The sequence below is a fragment of the Solea senegalensis genome, linkage group LG18 (genome assembly GCF_019176455.1).
Source record: "Solea senegalensis isolate Sse05_10M linkage group LG18, IFAPA_SoseM_1, whole genome shotgun sequence".
Taxonomy (NCBI): Eukaryota; Metazoa; Chordata; class Actinopteri; order Pleuronectiformes; family Soleidae; genus Solea; species Solea senegalensis.
In genome coordinates, this window is record NC_058041.1 from 6,842,150 (window position 1) to 6,863,835 (window position 21,686).

Sequence of the window (21,686 nt, forward strand, 5' to 3'; positions counted from 1 at the left end):
TTTTCTTTTTTTTTTTAAATCACTGTACTAAAAAACAAGTAAGGGGGACATGTGATGACATGTGGAAACCAGAATGCAGACCAGATTCAGATTGGCTTCCACATCCTTCCTTCCTTCCTTCATTCTCTCCATATTTTCCCTCAGTCAGACATGTGAGGGTTTTCCAGCAGCCTGATTTATGAACTTGTGTTCTTGTCAGTGCACCCCCAAAACAACCCTGGCTCACTGCTGTGGAGATCCTGGAAGAACAGCACACGATGTCATTTCCTCAGAATGATCCTTTAAGAGGCACAGATGTCAGCCCAGTGTTGCCCGCCGGATCATTTTTAACAAGGGTTTATTTGCTAAAATGCTTCAGGAAAATAGTTGTGATTTTTTTGGGGGAGGGGTGATCGTCGACTCCTGATCCCTGATCCTGAAAAACATTTAAACGCTGAGTTGTGCAAGATGTGAATATGTGTGTGTGTGTGAGCACATGACGGCTGCTAGTGACACAGAAGTGGACGGATGGATGATGGATCTGACAGTCCCCGCCTACTTCCTATAAATTATACTCAACAGCAAGACTACAAGTTACACAGTAGTGTGTATAGGCTGTCCTCTGTAGGCTGATATAGCATAGCATTTTTCATCCTCTTCCACACAGTCTTCCCTGCCTGGGCCTACTTTTCTGTGTTCAGTTCCCCCACCGTCCCCTGTCCCCTGTCCCCCCCCCGCTATATCCAAAGTTTTGTACAAATGTTTTAAAGTGAATCATTTCCTTTTTATTTTATAATCGTAAATGTTATGTTTTTATAAATATTATTTATTATACAATGTATATATCTGTATGACTGAGCTAAGATTATATATTTGAAGAACAGAACTGCTGTCTTGTGCTTTTTCTACACACCCATATATATAAAATGGAAAGACAGAAACCAACTATGATACCAACTTGTTCCTTTTGTACATACATGTTATTCTAATAAAACACACACACACTCACACAGGTTTGTGCGGTTATTCTTCTTGGAAGCTGCACCGACGAACCCACACAAAGCAATGTCCCTAACCTTAATAATAACCAATTATTGTTTAACCCTTAGCCCAAAACGTAACTAGTTCCTTCACCACAAATGAAATCCTGCCTCATAAGGACCAGGTTTTGGTCTCAATGAAAACTACTGGTCCTGACAAAGGTCAGTGTTTATGCGAGAATGAAAATCCTAAATAGATAACAAATACACACACACAATGGAGGCCAGCCTTTATAACTGAATCCCATAAAATCACCCTTAAGTGACTTTTATAAATTCAGCCTTTTCTCAAAATAATGGCACATTTGCTCCTGTTGAGTAGCATTTGTTAAAAGCTATAATAGACATTACTCATTTTCTACCGCTTTATCCTGCACTTGAGGGTCGTGGGGTGTTGGCGCCAGTCTCAGCCGACATAGGCAAAAGGCAGGGTTAGTCCGTTCATGGAATCTGTGACAGAAAAATATAATTTCATGGCTGCCATGCAATTTAACATAAACACTGAATATTAGTGAAGAAGTAGTTTGCATACCTCCATTTTAAAACATCGCACTAGTTGTATCACACAATTATTTCACAGTTCTCAAAGGGACACAAGTGGTTACAGATATTTATGAGAAACACAACTTTCACTTGTAGCATATAAAATAGGGACGGGACGAACACTGTTTTGTGTCTGATACCAATATCAAAAACTGGAGTATCTACCGATACTGATATTATTCCAATACAGTCATTTTAGACCATTTATGAACTATGAAGCGGTTAACAACACACATTTGTGCTGAGTCATTATACAGACATACATCTCCAACTGTGTAACAAATACTGTTCTCCCAAAAAGAAGAAATAAACAGACCCAAATACAACTCAGCTAAAATGGCTCTGCTGATTTTTCACAGCCTGTGCATAGTGAAGCATGCGATATATAGCATTCTACTTTTTTTTTTTATCCGACACCGATTCCCACCCCCAACATAAATCATGCAAGAATCACTGATATCGAAGCATCATCATCGCCCATTTGTTTCATATCCACGTAGCTCACGTACCCACTGGTGACACCTGAGGTACCTTCCCCTTGGAATGCAAAATAAATTCAGATACTAAGGAGTTTCATGATAGTAGTACTTAATTTATTCATAAAATAAAAAGGCATAAACGCATACAAATGTGAGATCTCAGAATTGAGCAGCCACCATGACCTGGAATGATTAGATAACAAATGTGTGCACGCAAAAATACGAGGCCGATATAAACAGTGAACAGTATCATCATCATCATTAGTGTTTTTTGCATGCACGTCTACTTCCCAATGGAATTCATCTTTTTTCCTTCACTCTTTTTTTTTTTTAAAGTATAAAATCACAGCCGAGTCCAACAGAAGCGTAATGCTGTATATACAGAAAACCAACTTAATTCTCTTAATTTACATGTTCACACGTCGCTGAAGAGGAGGAGGAGGAGGCAGCCTGGGTTGTTACAGGTACACATACAGCTTCGGGGGTGGAAACGCAAAGAGAGAGATGGAATCTATCCATCTCTCGCTCGCTTCCTCCTTCATACAGTTCCTCAGCAACTGAGTGAAGAGAGACAAATAAAAGTGAGAAGAGACAGACAGGCGAAGGAGACATGCTGCCACAAGAGAGCACCTGTCTCGCTGACCTATTTTTAGGCACAGCTATACCATAAATCACTGAGACTGAGATCAGACACAGTGAGATAATGCAACGTTTTAGAGCAGAGCTTACAGCAACAACAAGTCAGAGAATGGGGAAAATAAGGAGTTACTTATCTATTTTAAATCAGTTTTCTACAATAGCACCATAATAAAGGTCCTGAGATCATAATGCTCAAGTCACTGTGAACATTCTTGCACCTCCAACATACAGCAGGAGGAGTGTTCTATAAAAATTCAAAGATCGGCGGTGTTATTCTCACAATGAATAACAAAAGCTTGCAAAAATGTTCCATTAGTTTGTCTTAAGACACTGTGAAGAATGGATTAGTGACATGGCAAAGGTACTGAAAAAAACCCACACACACACCAAAGGAAAGACAAAGAACCATTCTAGTTTTCATTCTGTGTAAATACGGACCGACTCGTCATATTTACGTGTGAGATTATTGCCGGGTTTGACACAGGGAGGGGGGGGATTACGGTCTTTGCAAGTGATGCATGCTCCAGCAGGTGCAGCTGCAAAATAAGGTAACACTGCACATTTACTTGCTCTGCAAAAACAAAACACTGCTCTGAATACAACGGTGTTTGTTATTCTGTTGATTTTGCCGCAAATGAATATTGAGCTACAACACAACAATGAGCTCAAAGCTGTAGAAGGTGCAAGAACCTCCGCACTTAAAGGTCCGGTGTGTGAGAAATAGAGACACCAATGATGAGAGTGGATAATGGAAGTACGGTGGCCTGCACAAACCAGAAAGGATGTCATTCTTCTTCATTTCCAACTTCTTTAACATGTGACACCTGCTCTGGCTAGTTTGTCAAAACACTTCTTTATTCTTAGACTACTTTTTATTATCATTTTAAAGCTTCCTAATGTGTATTCAGTTACTGCCAATAAAGCCTCCACACTAGACCTTTAAGTTTGACTGCAGATTGTGCTCAAGTCTGAATCTCTGTTTGGGATACAATACTATTTATGAGTCTTTTTTTAAAAACAGATTCTAGGAAACACTTCTCTCTGACACAACATGATAAACATAAACTTTTTGGCAGACATTTTGCTTTGAGTGGACACATAGTGAGACCAGACTTAACAGTTAACAGATATCAACACACAGCCCCATATTGCCAACTGGAAAATGGTGGAAATGTAACACACCGCCTGGTGCAGGTCTTACCACTGAAGGATGCCTCTTTTCACTGTGGCTCCTCCAAGTCTATATCGCCACAAACTTATCAGAACCCAGTCTGTGGGGAGGAAAAAAAAAAACACAAAACACAAAATGTCTATTATTAATCACACTTGCTACGATGACCTAATGTAAACATTGGGTGGGTTTTACTAGGTTTTTCATTCTTTCTTTGCTCCTAAAGTGACAGATGTGTACATACTGTAACGTGAGTGTTCAGTGTCACCAGTGGACCCGTTTCGCTCGAGTTTGAAAAAATAAAAAATACTTACGCTCCTTCATCTCTCAACAGACTCAGGAACTTGCTCACTCTGTGGTCACGATCCATCTAGAAAAAAGACGTCATTTGTTAGTGCGAACGCGCGCACGAGAAAAAAAGGTTTTTGGGAACAAGCATTGGTTAACTTTAACATTAGAGCACTTTTTAAACAAAAAAAAGTGTCAGGTCTTTGTGCTGCAGTTTGAACACACTTACAGTGTGTGTGGAGTCGCCTGCAGCTACTAGAATAAAGACATGAGAGCAGTCAGTAACACTGGAATGAGAGGAGAGACGATAAAGAGAGAGCCAAAGACTAACGACGAGTCTGCATGTGCGGCTGTTTGTAGCATGACTCGGCAAACCCGGGTTCATACTTCTGCGGGCTCGAGATGGAGTGCGGGATTGTGGCGTGTGGGGGGGGTGGCTACAGGGTGTAGAACATGGCTGCATTTGTGCATACCTCAGCAATTACAAAGCATCCAGCCTCAGCAAACGCGCTGCGCACATTATCAACATACCACAGACAGTCAAGGGGAGAAATGAACACCAGCCAACCAATGAGATTCAGGTCAGTTACTACTGCTACCTGCTTAGTCCAGTAACCAAACACCTGGAAGCCAGTGGAGCTGACTTCTGAGATGGACAGAAAAGAAAAACAAGCTGCAGTGAATGAAAGGATGTTTGGATCAGTTTTTACACTTCCATGAAGTTGGGGGGATTTGAGGGAAACGAAAAACCCGACATATCCTGACTTTCCGGCCGTGTTCACTCTGGAAAAAACAGTGCCGGAGCATGTTGTTTTATATACCGGCAGCGGCAAGGCAATGAAATACAATTTGGGATGTCCAGTTTGGAAGAACAAGGATTTATGCTTTTGACATCTTAATAAACGCCAAACCACAGTACGGTGGTTTGTAAATTTACAAAGTCGCAGAGGACGTTCAAAAACTAAACGTCTGGTCACATTTACAACCCTTGCATTTTGTACCTGGGTTCATTTCAGTGGAATCACTGTGATCCGTGGATTTGCTCAAGAGGCCTAAACAAATTCGGTTAGGGCTCGAGTTCAAACTCAACTCTGGTGAATTCTGACACATATTTGAACTTTTAAACAATAACAAACCGTCTCAACTGCGCAAGGAAAAGAGAGATGAACAACACAGAAGAAATACTATCGCAACTGACCTGCTTTAATATAAAGGGCTAATACTTCAGTCAAATTTGCGTGTTTTGCTTGATGGTGACCACAATCTGAACTTTGCTATGTGAAATTATGGCTCTTCAATGTCCTGACAGTTAAAATAAGGTGGGCCCGACCTCTCATTCAGGCGTATGAATAATTTTGTGATATAATTAAATTAAATGATGTACAAAAAGCAGACAGGAGGGGAGAGAGTCCTTATGACACAAGTCTGTGACAGTTCGGTCATCCTTACGACTTACAACAATTCCTAACAGTGTAATCATCTCTTTATTAATTTAATCATTTAAATGTGTTACCACAAAAACTGAAGTGACACACTAAACAGATTTCATTTTTTAAAAATGCACAAAACCATACTTTATCTATCTCAGCCAACCCACAAAAATGTGATTTCTATACATAGCCTCCCGATCTGGCATATTGAGAAGAAGCCAAGAATGTGCCGTGAGTTGATAGTGGATGTTTTCACTTTCATTTCTATAGATAGATGAGTTTTTCTTGTAGCCTGTCACATCTGTTGGCCCATTAGAATGACTGATCTAACACGTAGGTAAACCAAAACCATGAAGTGCATATGACCGCTCTTATGAGTTCCTTCCCTGAAAGTCAGAACATTATAATGTGACTTGGAAAGTCCAGAAGAACATGGTTTCCTTAACTATGAATGTGTTGGATTGCAACCGTTTTTGGAGAATGGTTCGCAAACGGGAAATGTACTGGATCTTGGCGGCTCAACAAATCATCGGCAAGGCCACATGGTTTTTCATTACAGTTGATATACGACAGGTTTTTTTTGTGTGCCTGAGAGACAGAGTGTGTTGGCTGCTGAGATTGATGGTCAGATGTAGAGAAAGAGGAGGGACAGTCTGGTCAGAGCTCGCCATTAGAAAAACAATAACACAGAGGCTCGACCAATTTGGAATGTGCGTTTCAAGAAAATGTGAAGGGATGAGTCAGCCGGACTCCTCCCAGTTTACTTACAACTAAGGTGACTTGACCTTTCTATCATCACTTGTATCTTCATTAGATTTATCATGAAATCTGTTGCAAGGACAATGTGTAACAGATATATAGCACATTCACCATCTTAATTAGCATATAAGCCCACTAAGATATAATTATTGGCACAAAGCACAGAGGTATATAATCTGTTTTATCAGTCTTTGGTCATAAACCAAAGCCTTAAAAACCAAGAGATTTCATTTTAGGGAAAGGATGGGGACAATTATGCCTGCACCAAATTCCTAGAATGAAAGTCAGGGGATTACCAAATTAACAAAGCTCAGTCTGTTGGAAGCCAAACAAACTTTTTGTGGCTCAGTGGTTAAGACCGGTAGCCTGTTTGCGAAAGATATCATGGTTGCAATGGTCGCTCCGCCCCTGGCTGATTGTACTCAATTCCATTGTAAATCGCTTTGGATTAAAGCGTCTGCTAAATGACATGTAATGTAATGTGGAACTCAGTGGCTACTGTTCTAACAGGTTAACAAAATGTAAATGGGGTAAAGGAAGTGTCTCTTTCTCACCTGCGCAGCCATCTCAATCAGCATTAGCAATTTTTTAATCCCAATCCACAGGCTTTTGTTCATGACTGCCTTTGCGATCATGGCCCGCTCCTTCTCCTGGAAACTGCCCAGCAGCTGTGGGGACAGGACAAATAGAGAGAGAGACTCAGGATGGGACTACAGCAGCACATTTGTGAATTAATTTGCTTTCCTGAGTTAATTAACACATGTACCAATCTGCATATGGACTTTAAAAAAAATCTTTGTTGCATTCCATGTGAAAAAGCTCTACTAAGATGAATAAAGTCTACTTTGGAATAGTCTGCGTGCACGAACTGCATACAGTTACGTTGATTACCTCCAAAGCCTCAACCAACTGTTCTCCCCTCGAGATGTTGGGGATGTGGATCGTGGTGCTGAAAGCATCCAACATCTCCATTTCCTGGAGGACATCTTTTCGACTCGTGGTGCCAATGATCAGCAGCTTACGACCCTGAAAGAGAGGCAGACGTGATTTATTCATTCAGTGTGTCATCACCTAAAGTAACACCAAAGACACCAACAACACTGTTTGTGTGGTGAAACACTGACCCAAACCAAAGCAACCTCTGATTACAAAGCAAACAAAGACTACTGTCTCTCTCAATCATAATGAAGAACGCAATTTATTGTATGATTAGTATGATTATTGGATGAGCATTTTACTGCGTTAACCACTTGATTATAGACAATTATAGAACAATGAACATGGCTGATGTGCAACTGTTTGAGAAAACACAAACCTCAAGACTTACAACAAGCTGGGAATAGATGTAATGATATCGCTGTGATTAAATGTTGCCGCATTACTGATAATAAGACGATGATGCATAGTTTTCAAGGAAGAATGATAGCAATTACCATCCTGAAAAGTTATGTGTTCTTTCTTTGTGTCCTGCCTTAGACTTAATTGATACCACTACAATCATTGTCTACCTAATGTGTAATGGATGGAAACTTTTGGGCATACTCAGTTACAGATTCTCTGCATTTAAATCACAGAGAACAGATCATAGATAAAAGAAGGGAACTGGAGAGAGGGGAAGAGGGTGAAACAAGGCAAACGCAATAGAAAACAACAGAAGAGAAGGCAAATATGAACAGAGACGAAAGAACTGTAGCTCCACTAAGCTGATGAGCTGGACCAGGAGAAGACGACGGAGGCGGAGAGGCAGAGGAGTGGCGAGTAGACAGGGGGATTATGGCTGCTGGTTGCCCCCCCATGGCGATGGGGGTTGTGATGCTGCATGCAGATGAGGTGCCACACAGGCGGTGGTGCTGCCAGGTCCTGGCTCTCTCACAGAGCTCATTCTCCTCCGTGTCCCCCTGGCCTCCCCTGGCCCCAGGCTCCCCGCTGAGCCCAGCGCTTTACAACCCCAGAGGAGCACTGCAGCCAGGCATTCAACACCAGGCCCCGCGCCACTTCTCATGCACATGCAGCCATATAGTGGGCTATACTCTCATTCACACACCCATCAACAACAGACACACACAAGCTACAACCAAAGAAACTATGAGAAATGGGTCTCTACCACCACCATTCACTGTGAGCACAACAGGCCTGGACCAAAACACTGGCTAATAACCGTACACTCACACATGCCAGTCGCAGCCAAAGACCTCCAACAATTCCTCAGTAAACTTTGTACTGGCATCCATAAGATCTGCTGCCCTCTTTCTGCTACTTCAAGACTAGCAACACCACAGTGAGTTTGTTACAAATTAATACCAAAACAAAGGCTTTGTTACCTTTGGAGGAGGTTTCTTCAGCAACACCAGCAAAGCTTGTAACACCAGGTTGGAGAAACGAGGGCCGACTGGAACATAGTCTGATGACAGATTTTTATCAAGTAAATTCATTATTTTTCATCTGGATAAAAAAATACATAAAATTCTTCAGATATAAAATGAATTTAAATCAGTGACAATCAGAGTCTTACCCAACAAGCGTTCAATGTCATCCACAACCACACAGCTCAACTGGGATTTATAGGCATCTTCAAATATCTATCACAAAAAAACAGAGTTTGGTGTGAATCAAAGAGAGACTGTTGCATGCATTTCTTTTTTCTCTTATCAGGTTTGTAGTCTTTCTTTTGACAATAATACTACTATTTAAAAATTGTCAAGTGATGAGGAGAGTGTTACCTTTTTGATGGCTTGGCATTTAGCGATCTCTGAGTGCCCGATCATTTTGTCGGGGGAACAGATCTTGATAAATGGGAACTGGGAGTCTTCTGAAATCTTAGCTGCCAATGCTGTTTTACCACTGTTAGGTGGACCTGAGGGAGGTGAGCAATCAAAAAGTGTTTGTTCACAACACTGCAAATTATTTGGTCCTTCACTACTACTGGCTACGACTTTTTATAGCTATATGTTTGGCCTTGTGTTAGTGTGTAAATTGATGTTCGTGTTGTACCTTCCAGAAGAACAGAGACGAGCGGTGTCCGGTCGCTATTTTTTGTTTGTTGAACCAGCAGCTCCCCATCCTCCAGCACTGCCGACACCGGGTCACCCCAGCGAATGATACCATTCATGATGTAGCTGGCATAGTCCTCTTGGTTAGTACCAAACGCCTGGAGAAAAGAAATATATGCTGTAGTGTAACAGTCTATCGTGCTCTTTATTTACTGAATCTGTGAATGGACATCTTTCGAAAACTTCACACTTTATTTTAATTGTCATGAAAGCTTTTCCTGAGAAGTTGATGGTCTCAATCACTTCAATAGAAAATGATGTCAAATTTGTAAATTACCTTCCCATTTAAAGGGAAATAGTGATTGACAGCTGGTATTGTTCATTAAGTGCTGGTTAAAGAACTCAAAATGATGTTTCAAAATGGAAGTTCAGTCACGTCACAACCGGTTGCAGGTAAAAGAGGATGAAAGTGGGGATAGAGACTTATAAACATTATTTTAAGTGACATTTTTGAGTGCAAAATCTATTTGACACAGGAAAGGAAAACGAGAACTGGAAAAAGCAAACTTACAGGTTTGATGTCGTTATTCAGCGAGGCCATGAAGTCAAGTCGGCTGACCTGTAGCTTCTCTGCCGTCTCAATGTTTACCTCTACAGTGTTGCTGGCCTACAACAAACACATATAAATATAAAAACACGCACAACACATTGCACAACAAAGAGAATAACATAATGAGTTTCTTTTCGGTACTGGATGAACTCGATGCCCCAACGAGAGAAACCCATTACATGAACTATTGCGCATTTAGATTGCACAATGTGTCAGGAGACAATGTGCTCCCTCAGAGCAGAAAGGTCACACAGAGCAGAGAGAGGAGACAGGGGAGAATAAGTGCTCAGAGGAGTGAAGAAAAACGTCACAGCCACCAGACATGTGTAAGGCCCTTGTCTGTTATTTATCATCACCCTACAATATTGGCTGCTGTGTGTGTGTGTGTGTGTGTGCGTGTTGGGACAGAGCACAAAACAGATGAGAACTTCACCCTATCCATGTGTCCCGCAGAGTTTTGTGCATTTAAGTCTATGCACCTGATAAAACACTTGAGTCATGTGTGCACTCACATGCACACAGGGTTTTCTTCCTTAAGAGTTTCTCACCTGGGAGGCTACAGTGAACTGGCACTATACACAGTTATATTCCATGCACATCGTGTGTGTGGCATACACTTAAAACAACTTCGGACAACACTTAACACGTAAAAACAAGTGCACAGGTAGGTAAAAACGTGTTGTTCAAAGGTTTTTTTTTTTTTTTTATCGTTTCTGTTCAAGACCAACATCAATATCATCATATAATCATTAAAAGTTGCGCACTTTAGCTTTAACTATAAATAAAACACAGACACACAGAATTTCTTTAACGTCTTCTGACCTTTATGTGTCTGTTCATGGCAGTGGACTGTGCAGCTCTGACCAGACCCTCCAGTTCAGCACCACTGTAGTTCTTAGTCTCCACAGCCAGCTCCTTGATGTCTACATCACCGGTCAGCAGGTCGTGCTGACGCATTTTTGCTGTGTGGATGTTGAGGATCTGAATGCGACCCTTCTCATCCGGTAACCCTGACAAGTAAAAATAAATAAATCAATGATGTAATGTAATAATTTATAATATAAATAATAATAAATATTCAGATTTTTACAACAGAAATATATCGTCCTTGAGGGAGGTTTTGTTGACAAATTAAGTAGAATTTTTCTGTACAGCTCTTCTTGTACTGAATGTAATGCATTTATTTGACTAGGTATTTCTAAAGTTTCTACAACACCTTTTCAGTAAATCAAACTATTGCTGTAGCAAAAGTAATTTCAATTTGATTGGTATAAATGTATCAGTCCCTCCCTTCTTGTCTACTTATCTTAAAAAACATCCACAATTTAAGGAAAACGTTCAGCATTTAGTATCATTACATTTAATTCCATTTCCTGTCCACTAATACTAGCCATTGCAAATTAAAATTATGAGTGGGGTTAAAATTTACCAATCTCCATCTTAACCTCCAGTCTTCCTGGTCTCAACAAGGCCTCATCGATCAGGTCTGGCCTGTTGGTCATACCTGAGGCAGTGACAGATGGACACATGGTAAAAAAGCAGGGAAAGCAGAGGAAAAGAATGAATGAGACAAGAAGCAGATGCTGCGGCATGACATCATTGTGTCTTTGTGAGTGTGCAGTTTGAGCACCTATGACCAGGATGTTGTTGAGCTGCTCCACTCCATCAATTTTAGACAGCAACTGGTTGACGACAGTGTCATGGACTCCTGTGCTGCCTGCCATGCTGCCACGCTGCTTACAGATCGCGTCAATCTCATCAAAGATGATGATGTGAAGGCCGCTGTTGGCACCAAGCTGTTCAGCAGAGAGGAGGAGGAGGAGAAAGATGATTAATGTATGTACTATACATCATTTATATACATACATAATACCAATTTATTGACAACTGACTGTAGGTTCACATGTTTCTCAAATTGAAAGCACATATCTCTATTGTTCTGATTTCACATCCATGATATACTGTATGTTCTTTCAGTGTTTCACTGAGTGGCTCACGGATCACTTCATTGCTCGATGACATTGAGTCTCATAATTGGTATTGTATGGGGTCACACTGACTGAAAAAATTCAAAATTATTCCCCAAACCTAATCATTGATTGCACTCTGAAATTACTTTTTAGAAGATCTGAGAAATGATTAGGTGCAGTATTCTGACACCTTCTTAATCATTCCTCATGGCATTGTGAGGTTAATAAATCATTTTTATTTAATTATTAATTTGCAACAAAATAACTCCTTTTATCTACTGGCATCATACACAATAGAGCGGAGCTCAGGCCACAGTTTTCTGTCCGAACACGACTTATGAGCGTAATAAAATTTCAGACTCGCTATAAACAACAACCACTTCTTCTTTATTAGCTCCTGTTGAAATGTAACCTCTGATAACTACTCACACAAATCCAACCATCATGATTTGTTGTTTTGAGTTGTTGCAGAGGAAAAGGAGAGTCTCAACAACGGACGGCTTCAATGGCCTGTGTGTGTCATTTGATGTGACCGAAACCCAACCCGAGCCCGACAATCATTTTGGGATTTTTGTTCAAACGTGGCTCAACCTGTTGGGTGCCATTCAGTCCAAATGGGAACGGTTTGTGTATCCATCCTCTCACACAAATAGAAAGAAATTAAATTTGACACATGAAATCAAAACACTGTTCCCACCTATTGTGTGGTGTCTGAAAAACACTGCTGATGCTTTTGTTTCATACCAAATCTTTGCCGGGTGACCCTCACCGGAGAGACAGATGGAAAGTAAGAGAGCTGCAGGCTGGGGGGTTATCTTCCATCTACAGTCCTGTCAGCCTGAGACGTAGCATTTAAGGCAGGTGTGGAGCTATCCTTATTACACAATGGATAGAGTCTGAGTGAGTATGTGTCTGTGTGTGTGTGCGTTTGTGTGTAGGGAGGTCTAATAGGAGGTCAAAGACAAACCAGCCCCTCATTAGGTGGTGAAGAGTGAGGCTCGACGTTAGTGTCTCACCATCCAAACCAACCATCACTGCTGGGTTTATGAACTAGTTGTATAGCCATTACAACTATGTCTAGTTAAAGGGCAGATCTCTCCACTCCTGGAGAAATTAGATTTTTTTTTTTTTTGAAATAGAGAAAATGCTTGTCTGTATTTCTTTGGGACAATAGCAGAACACTGCTCACCAAGTACAGACTTGATATTGGTTTTGATCTCATGTGTAGATAATAAGTTGAGCCAAGTTGTAGCACAAAAGGGAAAATACTGGAAGCTCTAATAACACAATCTCTTATGTCAACAACAGCGCTGTGTGTAAGACTTTCATTTTTAATGTGGATTTAGATATTTTAGCCGTGCTTTAAACAACAGCCACAAGCAGCTGGAGCCTTTTGTTGTCACATGCAAGTATATACGATAATGAGTCTTGTCCTCACCCTCTTCTGTTCGTCCTCAGCGTCTGCAAAAAGCTTCCTGATATTAGCTTCAGATTCCCCGACGTATTTGTTGAGAATCTCGGGGCCGTTGACAATCTTTGGCTCCCGGGCCTTGAGCATCTTGCCAATCTGTCGTGCCATCAGGGTTTTACCGCAACCTGGGGGTCCGTACAGCAGGATTCCCTTCACATGCTTACAGCCTGGAGACAGACACACAACCAGGGAGAGAGGAACTGCTGTTAAACCAAGCAAATGCTGTTTTTTTAAACCTTCCTTTTACAGGGGTTAATGTGGTGACACATGAAGGAAAGAAAGTTGAACTTTAAAGGTAAATGCATTTCATATCACATAAGGATAATTCTTTGTCCAAAAATGATTATCTGACATCTTTTTTTCCCTTTGCCATAATATTTCTTCAAGGACTTGTTGGATAGCTTTGACTTGTTATTATGCTCTTATTTTGAAAATGTATGACGAGGTGATAATAATTACTGGTAAATCCCAATCCATGTAAATGTAAATCAAGCTAATAAAAATGTGACATGACAAGGTTGATGTTTTAAGTGTATTATTGTTTGCTGAAGAGATCACAATTAACAGTTTTACAGTGTTATGATCATGAATATAATGCAGTTGGGGAAAATGTTGCAGCAGTGGACCAAAGCAACAGTCAGTTAGTTAAGCTGTCCACATGCCGATGTCAGGAGAATGAATGATGACAGGCCTATAACAGTTCCCATCATAGCAATTCTGATTTCCTTAGTTTAATTCCTTCTTCATAAAGATCAAGTGTGTGAACCGAGCGCTCTCCACTCAACCAAGTTTACAGTGCGGGTCTTTTAATGGCCTTTTGCACCTGCCTAATGACATTTAGCCCAGACTAAATGAGAGGCCCCAGATAACCATCTGAGCTGCCATTTGGGCCTGCTGAAGGAAAAGCAGTCAGGATGACAGGTGGGGGGGTAGTGAAAAGAAGGGAAAGGCTTGTGATGTGTTTGTGTTGGGGTTTGGGAGTGAAAGCACTGAAGTTTCTGTCTGTCTGCTTCACCTCTCTGGGAGCAAAGGGGAGACAAGGTGAAACTTTCAAACTTTTGGTTGAACACACACACACACAAAATACGTGAACTACACATGCACACCACCTCTCTCCGTCACTCAGCACCTGCGCTCCCTGCTCCCCGCACACTGTGCCTGCCAATTACAGCTTTACCTTTAGCTGGATGCTCTATCGAGGCATACCATCTCATTACAGCCACCAGCTGGCCACAGCAAAAGGCCAGCTCTTGCACACAACCACCCCGTTAAATGTCAGCTCACACACTGCTGGTGTGGACACTGCCACAGGCCCTGAGCACTATGGGCACGGTGTGTCTCTGTGTGCCAAATTAATGTTAAGTGTGCATTTGCCAAGCACAAATGTTGTTTCAACAGGTTTTCACAAGACTTCTAAATCTAGGAGCAAAGGATTAGGGCTGATGTGATTGTGAGCACATGCGTATGAGAAGGGAGGTTTTTGCGATTGAGTCACAGAGAAAATGAGCTGATGGCTTTCATTAGAATGAACTGCTGCTCTTTGAAGAGTGAATCATCGTAATCTGACAGCTGTCAAAGACCTATTAATGAGTGTGTGCAGGGATCACTGTCAGAGGATGCCAGAGTTTTTAGTCACAGTCGAGGGACCACAGAAGAACACTCTCTTGCCTGTCACTTACTGATTTCTAAGCATTGCTGATTCAGGCATTGATACCATTCTCAGAGGAATTATTAATGTTTGGTTTGCCATAATGTTGATTTGAGGATTAAACACAAACTGAACAATAAGTAAAAACAGTGATCATCTGTGGCAGATGATACTAATCTGTTCACCCTGATGGAAACTGTTATTTGTTACGACTGAGGGAACAATACACTTTTTTTCTACATTTAGCATGTTGAGGAGAAATTTGTGCAAAACAATTCATGTCACTTACTTAAATTATAAAATACAAAATGAAAAACGTTTATGAGACAATCTTTTGTTCTTCTTTTGGTGACCACTGTTCCAGGAGTTGGAGCAATTATGATAAGAGTTTTATTTACGATAACACAGAATGTTATATCATTATTCAAGATATGTATTATATCATTATATTATCATTGTCTTAATTTGACTTAAGACAGCCATGGATAAAAGTGTGACCATGAAGATGTCCTCATTATACATACAATCATATGATATCATTAAATTGTACAAAATGTGGGAGAAAAAGTGATGGCAAGATATATGAGAAAACAAAGAACTCACCCATCTGTTCCACAATATCAGGAGGGAAGACTCTAGAGGCAAAAGCTCTTCGGAATATGTCAGAGAACTCTTTGTCAAGGCCACCAATTCCCATCTTCTCAAAATTCCATTCTGGGTTGATGATGGACTGACGAGACCCCCTTGTCTTGGCTTTACCTGAGGGGGAGGGAAAACCAAAAAGATAAATACATCATCAGAACTTTGTCCTTTTCCCTATAAAATACAGATGCTTTCTTGAAAACTTCAAACACATCAATAAAGTATGCATGAAAAGTACTTTTTCATATCATATTCATAGTCTTTATTCATTCAGACATTTTTATTGATATTTATATTAAAATGTCCAGAAGAAATAGAAAATATTACTTTTTTAACTGATATAAAGGAAAACTGCATAGCAGGTGCCTCATGGCATCACGAGACTTGATGCTGACAAGAAAATGTGCCAGGGAAAGCAAGCAAAGCTAAATGTGTAAAGGTTGCCCCCTTGTGGATTTATAGAGCATCGCACTTCAGACAGCATATACCAGTTTATGTGGCTATACTTAATATTTGCTTTGGCGAAAGGGAACAGTGACTGAATTAAAATAAAAGGTGGCTCTGACACTCACCAACAAGGGTCATGGATGAGGTCTCTGACTTTTCAAAAATCACCTGACTGTTTCCCACCAACAAACCAATGCCAGCCTGAGGAAAGAAATACACACAGAAAACATGATAATTACCAAGGTTCAAATAAATTATGTTCATTAAACCAAATTGACTTCATTTATATTACAGCACAGTTGAGAAGGGGAACGTGTGTACATCATGCTACACAGACAAATTATTAGTCATGTACCTCCGGTTTCTTTCCAGGGGCATTTTCTCCCCTCAGGATGCTGGGGTCCATGACCTCAATATCTTTTACCACCAAGCCAAAGAGCTTATCAAAGACACTAAACACCAGCTAGGGAAAAAAGGAAATATGAACAGCAAACAATTTACTTTCTCCACAAAGTAAATGTAGAATCAAAAATCCCTTAGAACAAATTTGAACACTTTATTGGACAGTTAAAATATTCTATTCTATTAAATTCGATTAAATACAACAATGAATCAAAAGGTTTATCCAGTGCTAGAGAGTGATATATATAATAAGCACCTGCTGGCCCACACTGAAGGCTTGGTTGTTGAAGTGCTGGACGAATTCCATGGCCATCTTGTCAGAGTCGTATGGATTGCTGTCCACGTTTTTCTTCTGGAGGAAGTCTATCTCCAGCATCATGGTGCTTATACACTGTTTGGTCCTATCAAACTTGTAGTTTGTTACTGTAGGTGGGAAAAAAATAGGATGTGAGGTGTAGCATTCAGACAACAGCATCACTCACTGACCTACACTATTAACAAATTACATTGACCAACTCACACTGTATTGGCTCCAGGTATATGGAAGAATATGGCTTGCTTTTGCCTGTATTGCTGCCTAAATGGTGAGACATCTGTGCAGCCTGTAGATACATGTGAGCCTCTGATAAAAGCCACTGAAAAATCAGGCACTGAGTGGGCTCAGTTTAACAATAGACTAAAGATCATTGCATTGATATTCATTTCATTTGTGGCTTTGCGTCCTCAAAAAGCTACCATTCATTCAGGCATGTTAAATGTCCCCCTCGTATTGTTTTGAATTCAAAGTTGCATATTCTGCTGATACATGGAAGTAAAACCTGATGTTACTTAGGTTAGATTAAATCAACCTTCAGAGAAGCAGTGAACCAAACACTGCTTCTCTAAAGGTCTAACCTTTAAACTTGGCTCAGTTTAAGTAGCAACACACCTAATCTAGTTTAATGTGCATTATTGGCAATGTGAAACATTAAGATAATCATGCAGCAAACATGAAGCTTACCTTCAATCTCTTGTCCAATTGAAAGGCCTGCCCATTTTCGCTGTAAGGAAATAAACAGAGTCTCCTTTCAAATTATTTCAACAGAAAAAAGGCACCAGAGTTCAAGACTTACAAAGATATCAGTCAAAGGTCAACTGCATTTCAAAAATAAACAACTGTGTTTCATGGAGACATCGGTGTAACATCCCTCTGCAACTTGGGTCTTATTTCACATCACTTCCTTACGCTCAAACACATAAATCACATTTATTCATGACTATCACAAGACTATTTTTATACACATGGATGCCACATTGAGCACGAGTTGATCAGTGCTGCCAAATTCAGTGCTGGCATAAGAGAAGACCATCGTGAGGAGGTTACAGTAGTACCTGTGTGCTGTTGTAGTTGCCAAGTTTATAGACGGAGCGAGAGCAGGCAGAGATAGGCAAGGCAAAAGGGGAAAAAAAGCAATAACATACAGATTGAGACAAACAAAGCGGCCCATGCAAAGAATCAACACAACTCAGATGTTAATGTCAGAATATTGGTCACATTTTGATTTTCAGATAAAAATATTTGCAGAAGGAAAGTGATAAAATTGTCCTTTTATTCACATGTGTTTTGTTCCTTAATTATTGCTTGACTTGATATGTGGTTTGGGTGTTTCACACTGACAAACAAGTTAGTGCTAATTTACACATAGGTCTCACACATGTGTTGCTTTCACTGTGTGTGTTTCCACCTTTTAAACAGTGAACCCTACCTGTGGCAGACTGAAGGCGAGGGCTCCAGAGGTAACACTCGGATGCTTCCTCAAGGTGAATAGAAACTTGTGGGTTGAGTTGCGTACAATCACATGTCTGCATGGACATAAAGAGAATGGATTGTGTACAAGATGTAATAGCTTTTCAGCTTTTCAAAGCAATAACGTTAAAACTAGAGAACACACTCAAAGACTGCTAAGTTACCGACAGTAATGATCTATCTCTCAGGAAGTGAGATAACAAAAGAAGTGAATTCCAACCAGCCATGGTTGGAATATACACGTAGAGGAAATTAACTCACTGTTCAATCTGTGGCTCCTTCTCATTGATGACAGCGCAGTTGGTCAATGAAAGCTCATCTGTAGGGCATCGCACCACTTGCATAACCTGAAGAGTACAAAAAGAAAAAAATATAAATCGTGATGTCACTGAGGAATCATAAACAGTATCTGAATTAGAGGTGCAACTAATTTGGGTAACACTTTAGATTAGGGAACACATATTCACTATTAACTAGGTGCTCACTAACATGCAAAAATAGCACACTCGCCCTTTATTAGTAATTATTAAGCACGTATTAACACCTTATTCTACATAACCTTATTCAACCTCTATTACGACATATGCTACTTATATGCATGTTAGTAAGCACCTAGTTAATGGTGAATATGTGTTCCCTAATCTAAAGTGTTACCCTAATTTGTTATCTGAATAATAAATTCAGCAATTCTATGAAACATTAAAAAAAAGGTTCTCATTTCCTTTAATCGATTAATCGAGGCAAAAACAAACCAGTTACTGTCATGAACATTTGGACACACAGCAAAAGATCTGCTCATGCCACTGCTGACATGTTACAAAGGGCACAGTGTTTATAGTCAAGTTACAGTAGAACTCCAAACAGTTGTACAGCAACAGAGAAAGGCAGATTATGCAGGTCAGCACTTCTGAGGTTTGACTCCCCATTCAGCGGATAGCTCATTTGCACAAAACCACCATTACATACCATATGTTGCCATAGAGATCTCTTTAAACTGATAAAGCGTCTCCAGACAGTCAGTGTAGTTGTTTAAAAAAAAACATTATTCTACTCTGTTTAAGGTTTGACAAACACCGATCAACATTTTTTAGGTTTTCTGATATTTTATGGACCAAACAATTAATCGATTTAATCGTGAAAATAATCAACAGATTAATCAATTATGAAAATAATCGTTAGCTGCAGCTCTACATAAAACATATCTTATAAACAACAAAAATGACTGAAGATTATCCATTATCACCTATATAAATGGAGCAGTGTTGTATTAGACTACAACTGTCCAGATTTCTGCTGGCTGATCCTTTCAGCCCAGTACTCCCTTCTGGAAAGGGTAACCAGAACAAGTACGGCGGGTACAACTCGACTGTCTTTCTGAAGGTTTATTCCACATACACAGTTAAACAGCAGTCAGTTAGTAGTTAGACAGCTAGTAGTTAGTTAGTTAGTTAGATAGATAGACAGTTATTAGTTAGTCAGTTAGACAGTTATTAGTCAGTTTGTTAGTTAGTTAGACAGCATTTTGTTAGTTAGCTACAAACTAGAGTTAGTTAGTTAGGTTGTAAAACCGACAACTCGTACAGGTTCTGATGATAGATAGATTTTCAAGGCACATACGAAGGTTAATATAACAAAACATGGCTTTGACAATGCACCTTAAAGGCAACGGTGCTTTGATACCAATTACAACAATAAACAGATAAATAGAATAAAAGATAAATAGATTTGCCTGCTATAAAGTTCTACAGCAACATTGATTTTGACAACAGGTGTTAATACTAAACTGTCATCAAAGCATATACATGATGTCAAAAAGAAGAAGACTGTTTTAACTCTACCTCTGCTCTGGACTGCACACATTTTTACATAAACTCCTTGGGTTAAATGTTGTTTGACAACAACAGAATAAAAATGGGATGATTCATTGCAATTATGTTTGACCTAGAGTCATTATTTTGATACATGTTCCCTAGCAGGGTTAACAATGTAACAAAACCACTTGCGTTGATTACATTTATAATGATGAAAAACTCTAAATGCCTTTCCAAATACTTAAATTGTTCCCATTTAATCTCTTCAAATGATAAGCGTAAATAAGGTACAGAAAGGCCTCAGTTGTCAAAGGACCATACAGTCAAGGAAACCCTCATTTTGATGTTATGCAAAAAACTGTTCCTCAATTACATGTGATGAGGAAGACCACGAGATGCCAAGAGCTGTTGTCAAAGTGAAACTTTTCACAAAGAAAAACAAAATATGTTGTTAATTGTTATTTATTCTGCTTTGACTGAGCTGATTGTTGTTCACCTACATCTGACCTAATTATTGATATAAAAAACGAATTAATTCTAAATCTAAGACAAAACATGTCAACAAACCTATTATCGGAAGTGCTTTTCTCTGTGTTATATAAAGTAGCCGTATATTTCACATTAGATTACTGTATTTACATTTTAGATTGGTTTTCTATCATTTTAGTGACAATACTAATCGTTAGCTGCATCCATAGCCATCGTGGAGACCATTTATCGCAGGGCTGCCATTAAAACAGTATTATAAAGTACTTTTTAATACTCTCAAAACTGTTTACATTTATCGACTTTAATTATTTTGAATGACTGTGTGTGTAAACTGGCCATATTTGTGCAGAACATCTGCATGATTCATTTGTGAGAACAAACTCAAAGCTTTGTTTACACTGCAGCTACGTGTAAATGTGAGCGTGAATACTCCCCTTGTGTCTTCTTTTTAAGTGGTATTAGGTTACACTTCCTACATGCTTCTTACACAACTAAGAAAACAATAAAGCGACATAACAGCTCGGGGCTAAAACATTGTGGCGGTTAGACACATTAGTCTGAAGCTAAATCAGCAGCACTACATGTTAGCAACAGTCTGACTGGTCATAAGGTTCTTTCTTCCGGCTGCTTACGAAGTTTTGAATGACAAGTAGTTCTGCTACACAGGCTAGTGCTGTGTTGGCTCACTTTACATGTTACAAAAAGCCAACTACACACTATGGTTAACATTCTGTGGCTTCCAATAGTAGTGTAGTTGTGTTCAAGTTTAAATATTCACTTCAAATGAACTCACCCGAAAGTTCATCATTGTGTTATCTGCTTTTTTCCGCTCCCGTTTAAGTAAACCTCAGCAATAATGCTCTGCTGACAGAGCAGAGATGGCTGTCACTACCCGACCTGTACCGGAAAACCGGTTTGTCCTGCGCATGTGCGAAAGTGTGGCTACTTCCTGTTTCACGACAGTCGTGGAATGACCACTGCAACGAAAGTTAACATAAAATGTATACATTTATTTCGAAGAACGACCACTAAAACTTTTTTTTTTTGTGTTATGGCAAAAAGTCTATACATTAAGGATAGTATAGTAATGTA

The 21,686-nt window shown here is 39.8% G+C and overlaps 1 protein-coding gene across 4 annotated transcripts in view; it reads right to left on the bottom strand.

The window, feature by feature from the left end:
* The window catches only part of LOC122759177 (vesicle-fusing ATPase-like), a 30,901-nt gene extending 9,408 nt beyond the window's left edge, over positions 1-21,493 (bottom strand). For 2 of the 4 annotated variants that reach the window (XR_006358241.1, XM_044013809.1), the window contains exons 1-21: positions 21,388-21,493; positions 18,556-18,641; positions 18,254-18,350; positions 17,509-17,548; positions 16,765-16,931; positions 16,462-16,569; positions 16,232-16,307; positions 15,621-15,776; positions 13,337-13,536; positions 11,559-11,724; positions 11,358-11,432; positions 10,751-10,938; positions 9,890-9,985; positions 9,320-9,476; positions 9,049-9,182; positions 8,841-8,907; positions 8,650-8,729; positions 7,220-7,354; positions 6,883-6,996; positions 4,166-4,221; positions 3,882-3,951 (exon numbers count right to left, since the gene is read on the bottom strand). Coding sequence is in view for 3 of the 4 variants with exons in the window: in XM_044013809.1 (XP_043869744.1) it covers positions 3,921-3,951; positions 4,166-4,221; positions 6,883-6,996; positions 7,220-7,354; positions 8,650-8,729; positions 8,841-8,907; positions 9,049-9,182; positions 9,320-9,476; positions 9,890-9,985; positions 10,751-10,938; positions 11,358-11,432; positions 11,559-11,724; positions 13,337-13,536; positions 15,621-15,776; positions 16,232-16,307; positions 16,462-16,569; positions 16,765-16,931; positions 17,509-17,548; positions 18,254-18,350; positions 18,556-18,641; positions 21,388-21,402 (2,244 nt within the window). In the remaining variant the exon portion in view is untranslated. Of the gene's footprint in view, positions 1-2,133; positions 2,599-3,881; positions 3,952-4,165; positions 4,222-6,882; positions 6,997-7,219; positions 7,355-8,649; positions 8,730-8,840; positions 8,908-9,048; positions 9,183-9,319; positions 9,477-9,889; positions 9,986-10,750; positions 10,939-11,357; positions 11,433-11,558; positions 11,725-13,336; positions 13,537-15,620; positions 15,777-16,231; positions 16,308-16,461; positions 16,570-16,764; positions 16,932-17,508; positions 17,549-17,879; positions 17,887-18,253; positions 18,351-18,555; positions 18,642-21,387 lie in introns of those variants that run through there. The other 2 variants (XM_044013808.1, XM_044013810.1) reach the window with 2 other exon arrangements.
* Between the last annotated feature and the right edge of the window lie 193 nt (positions 21,494-21,686).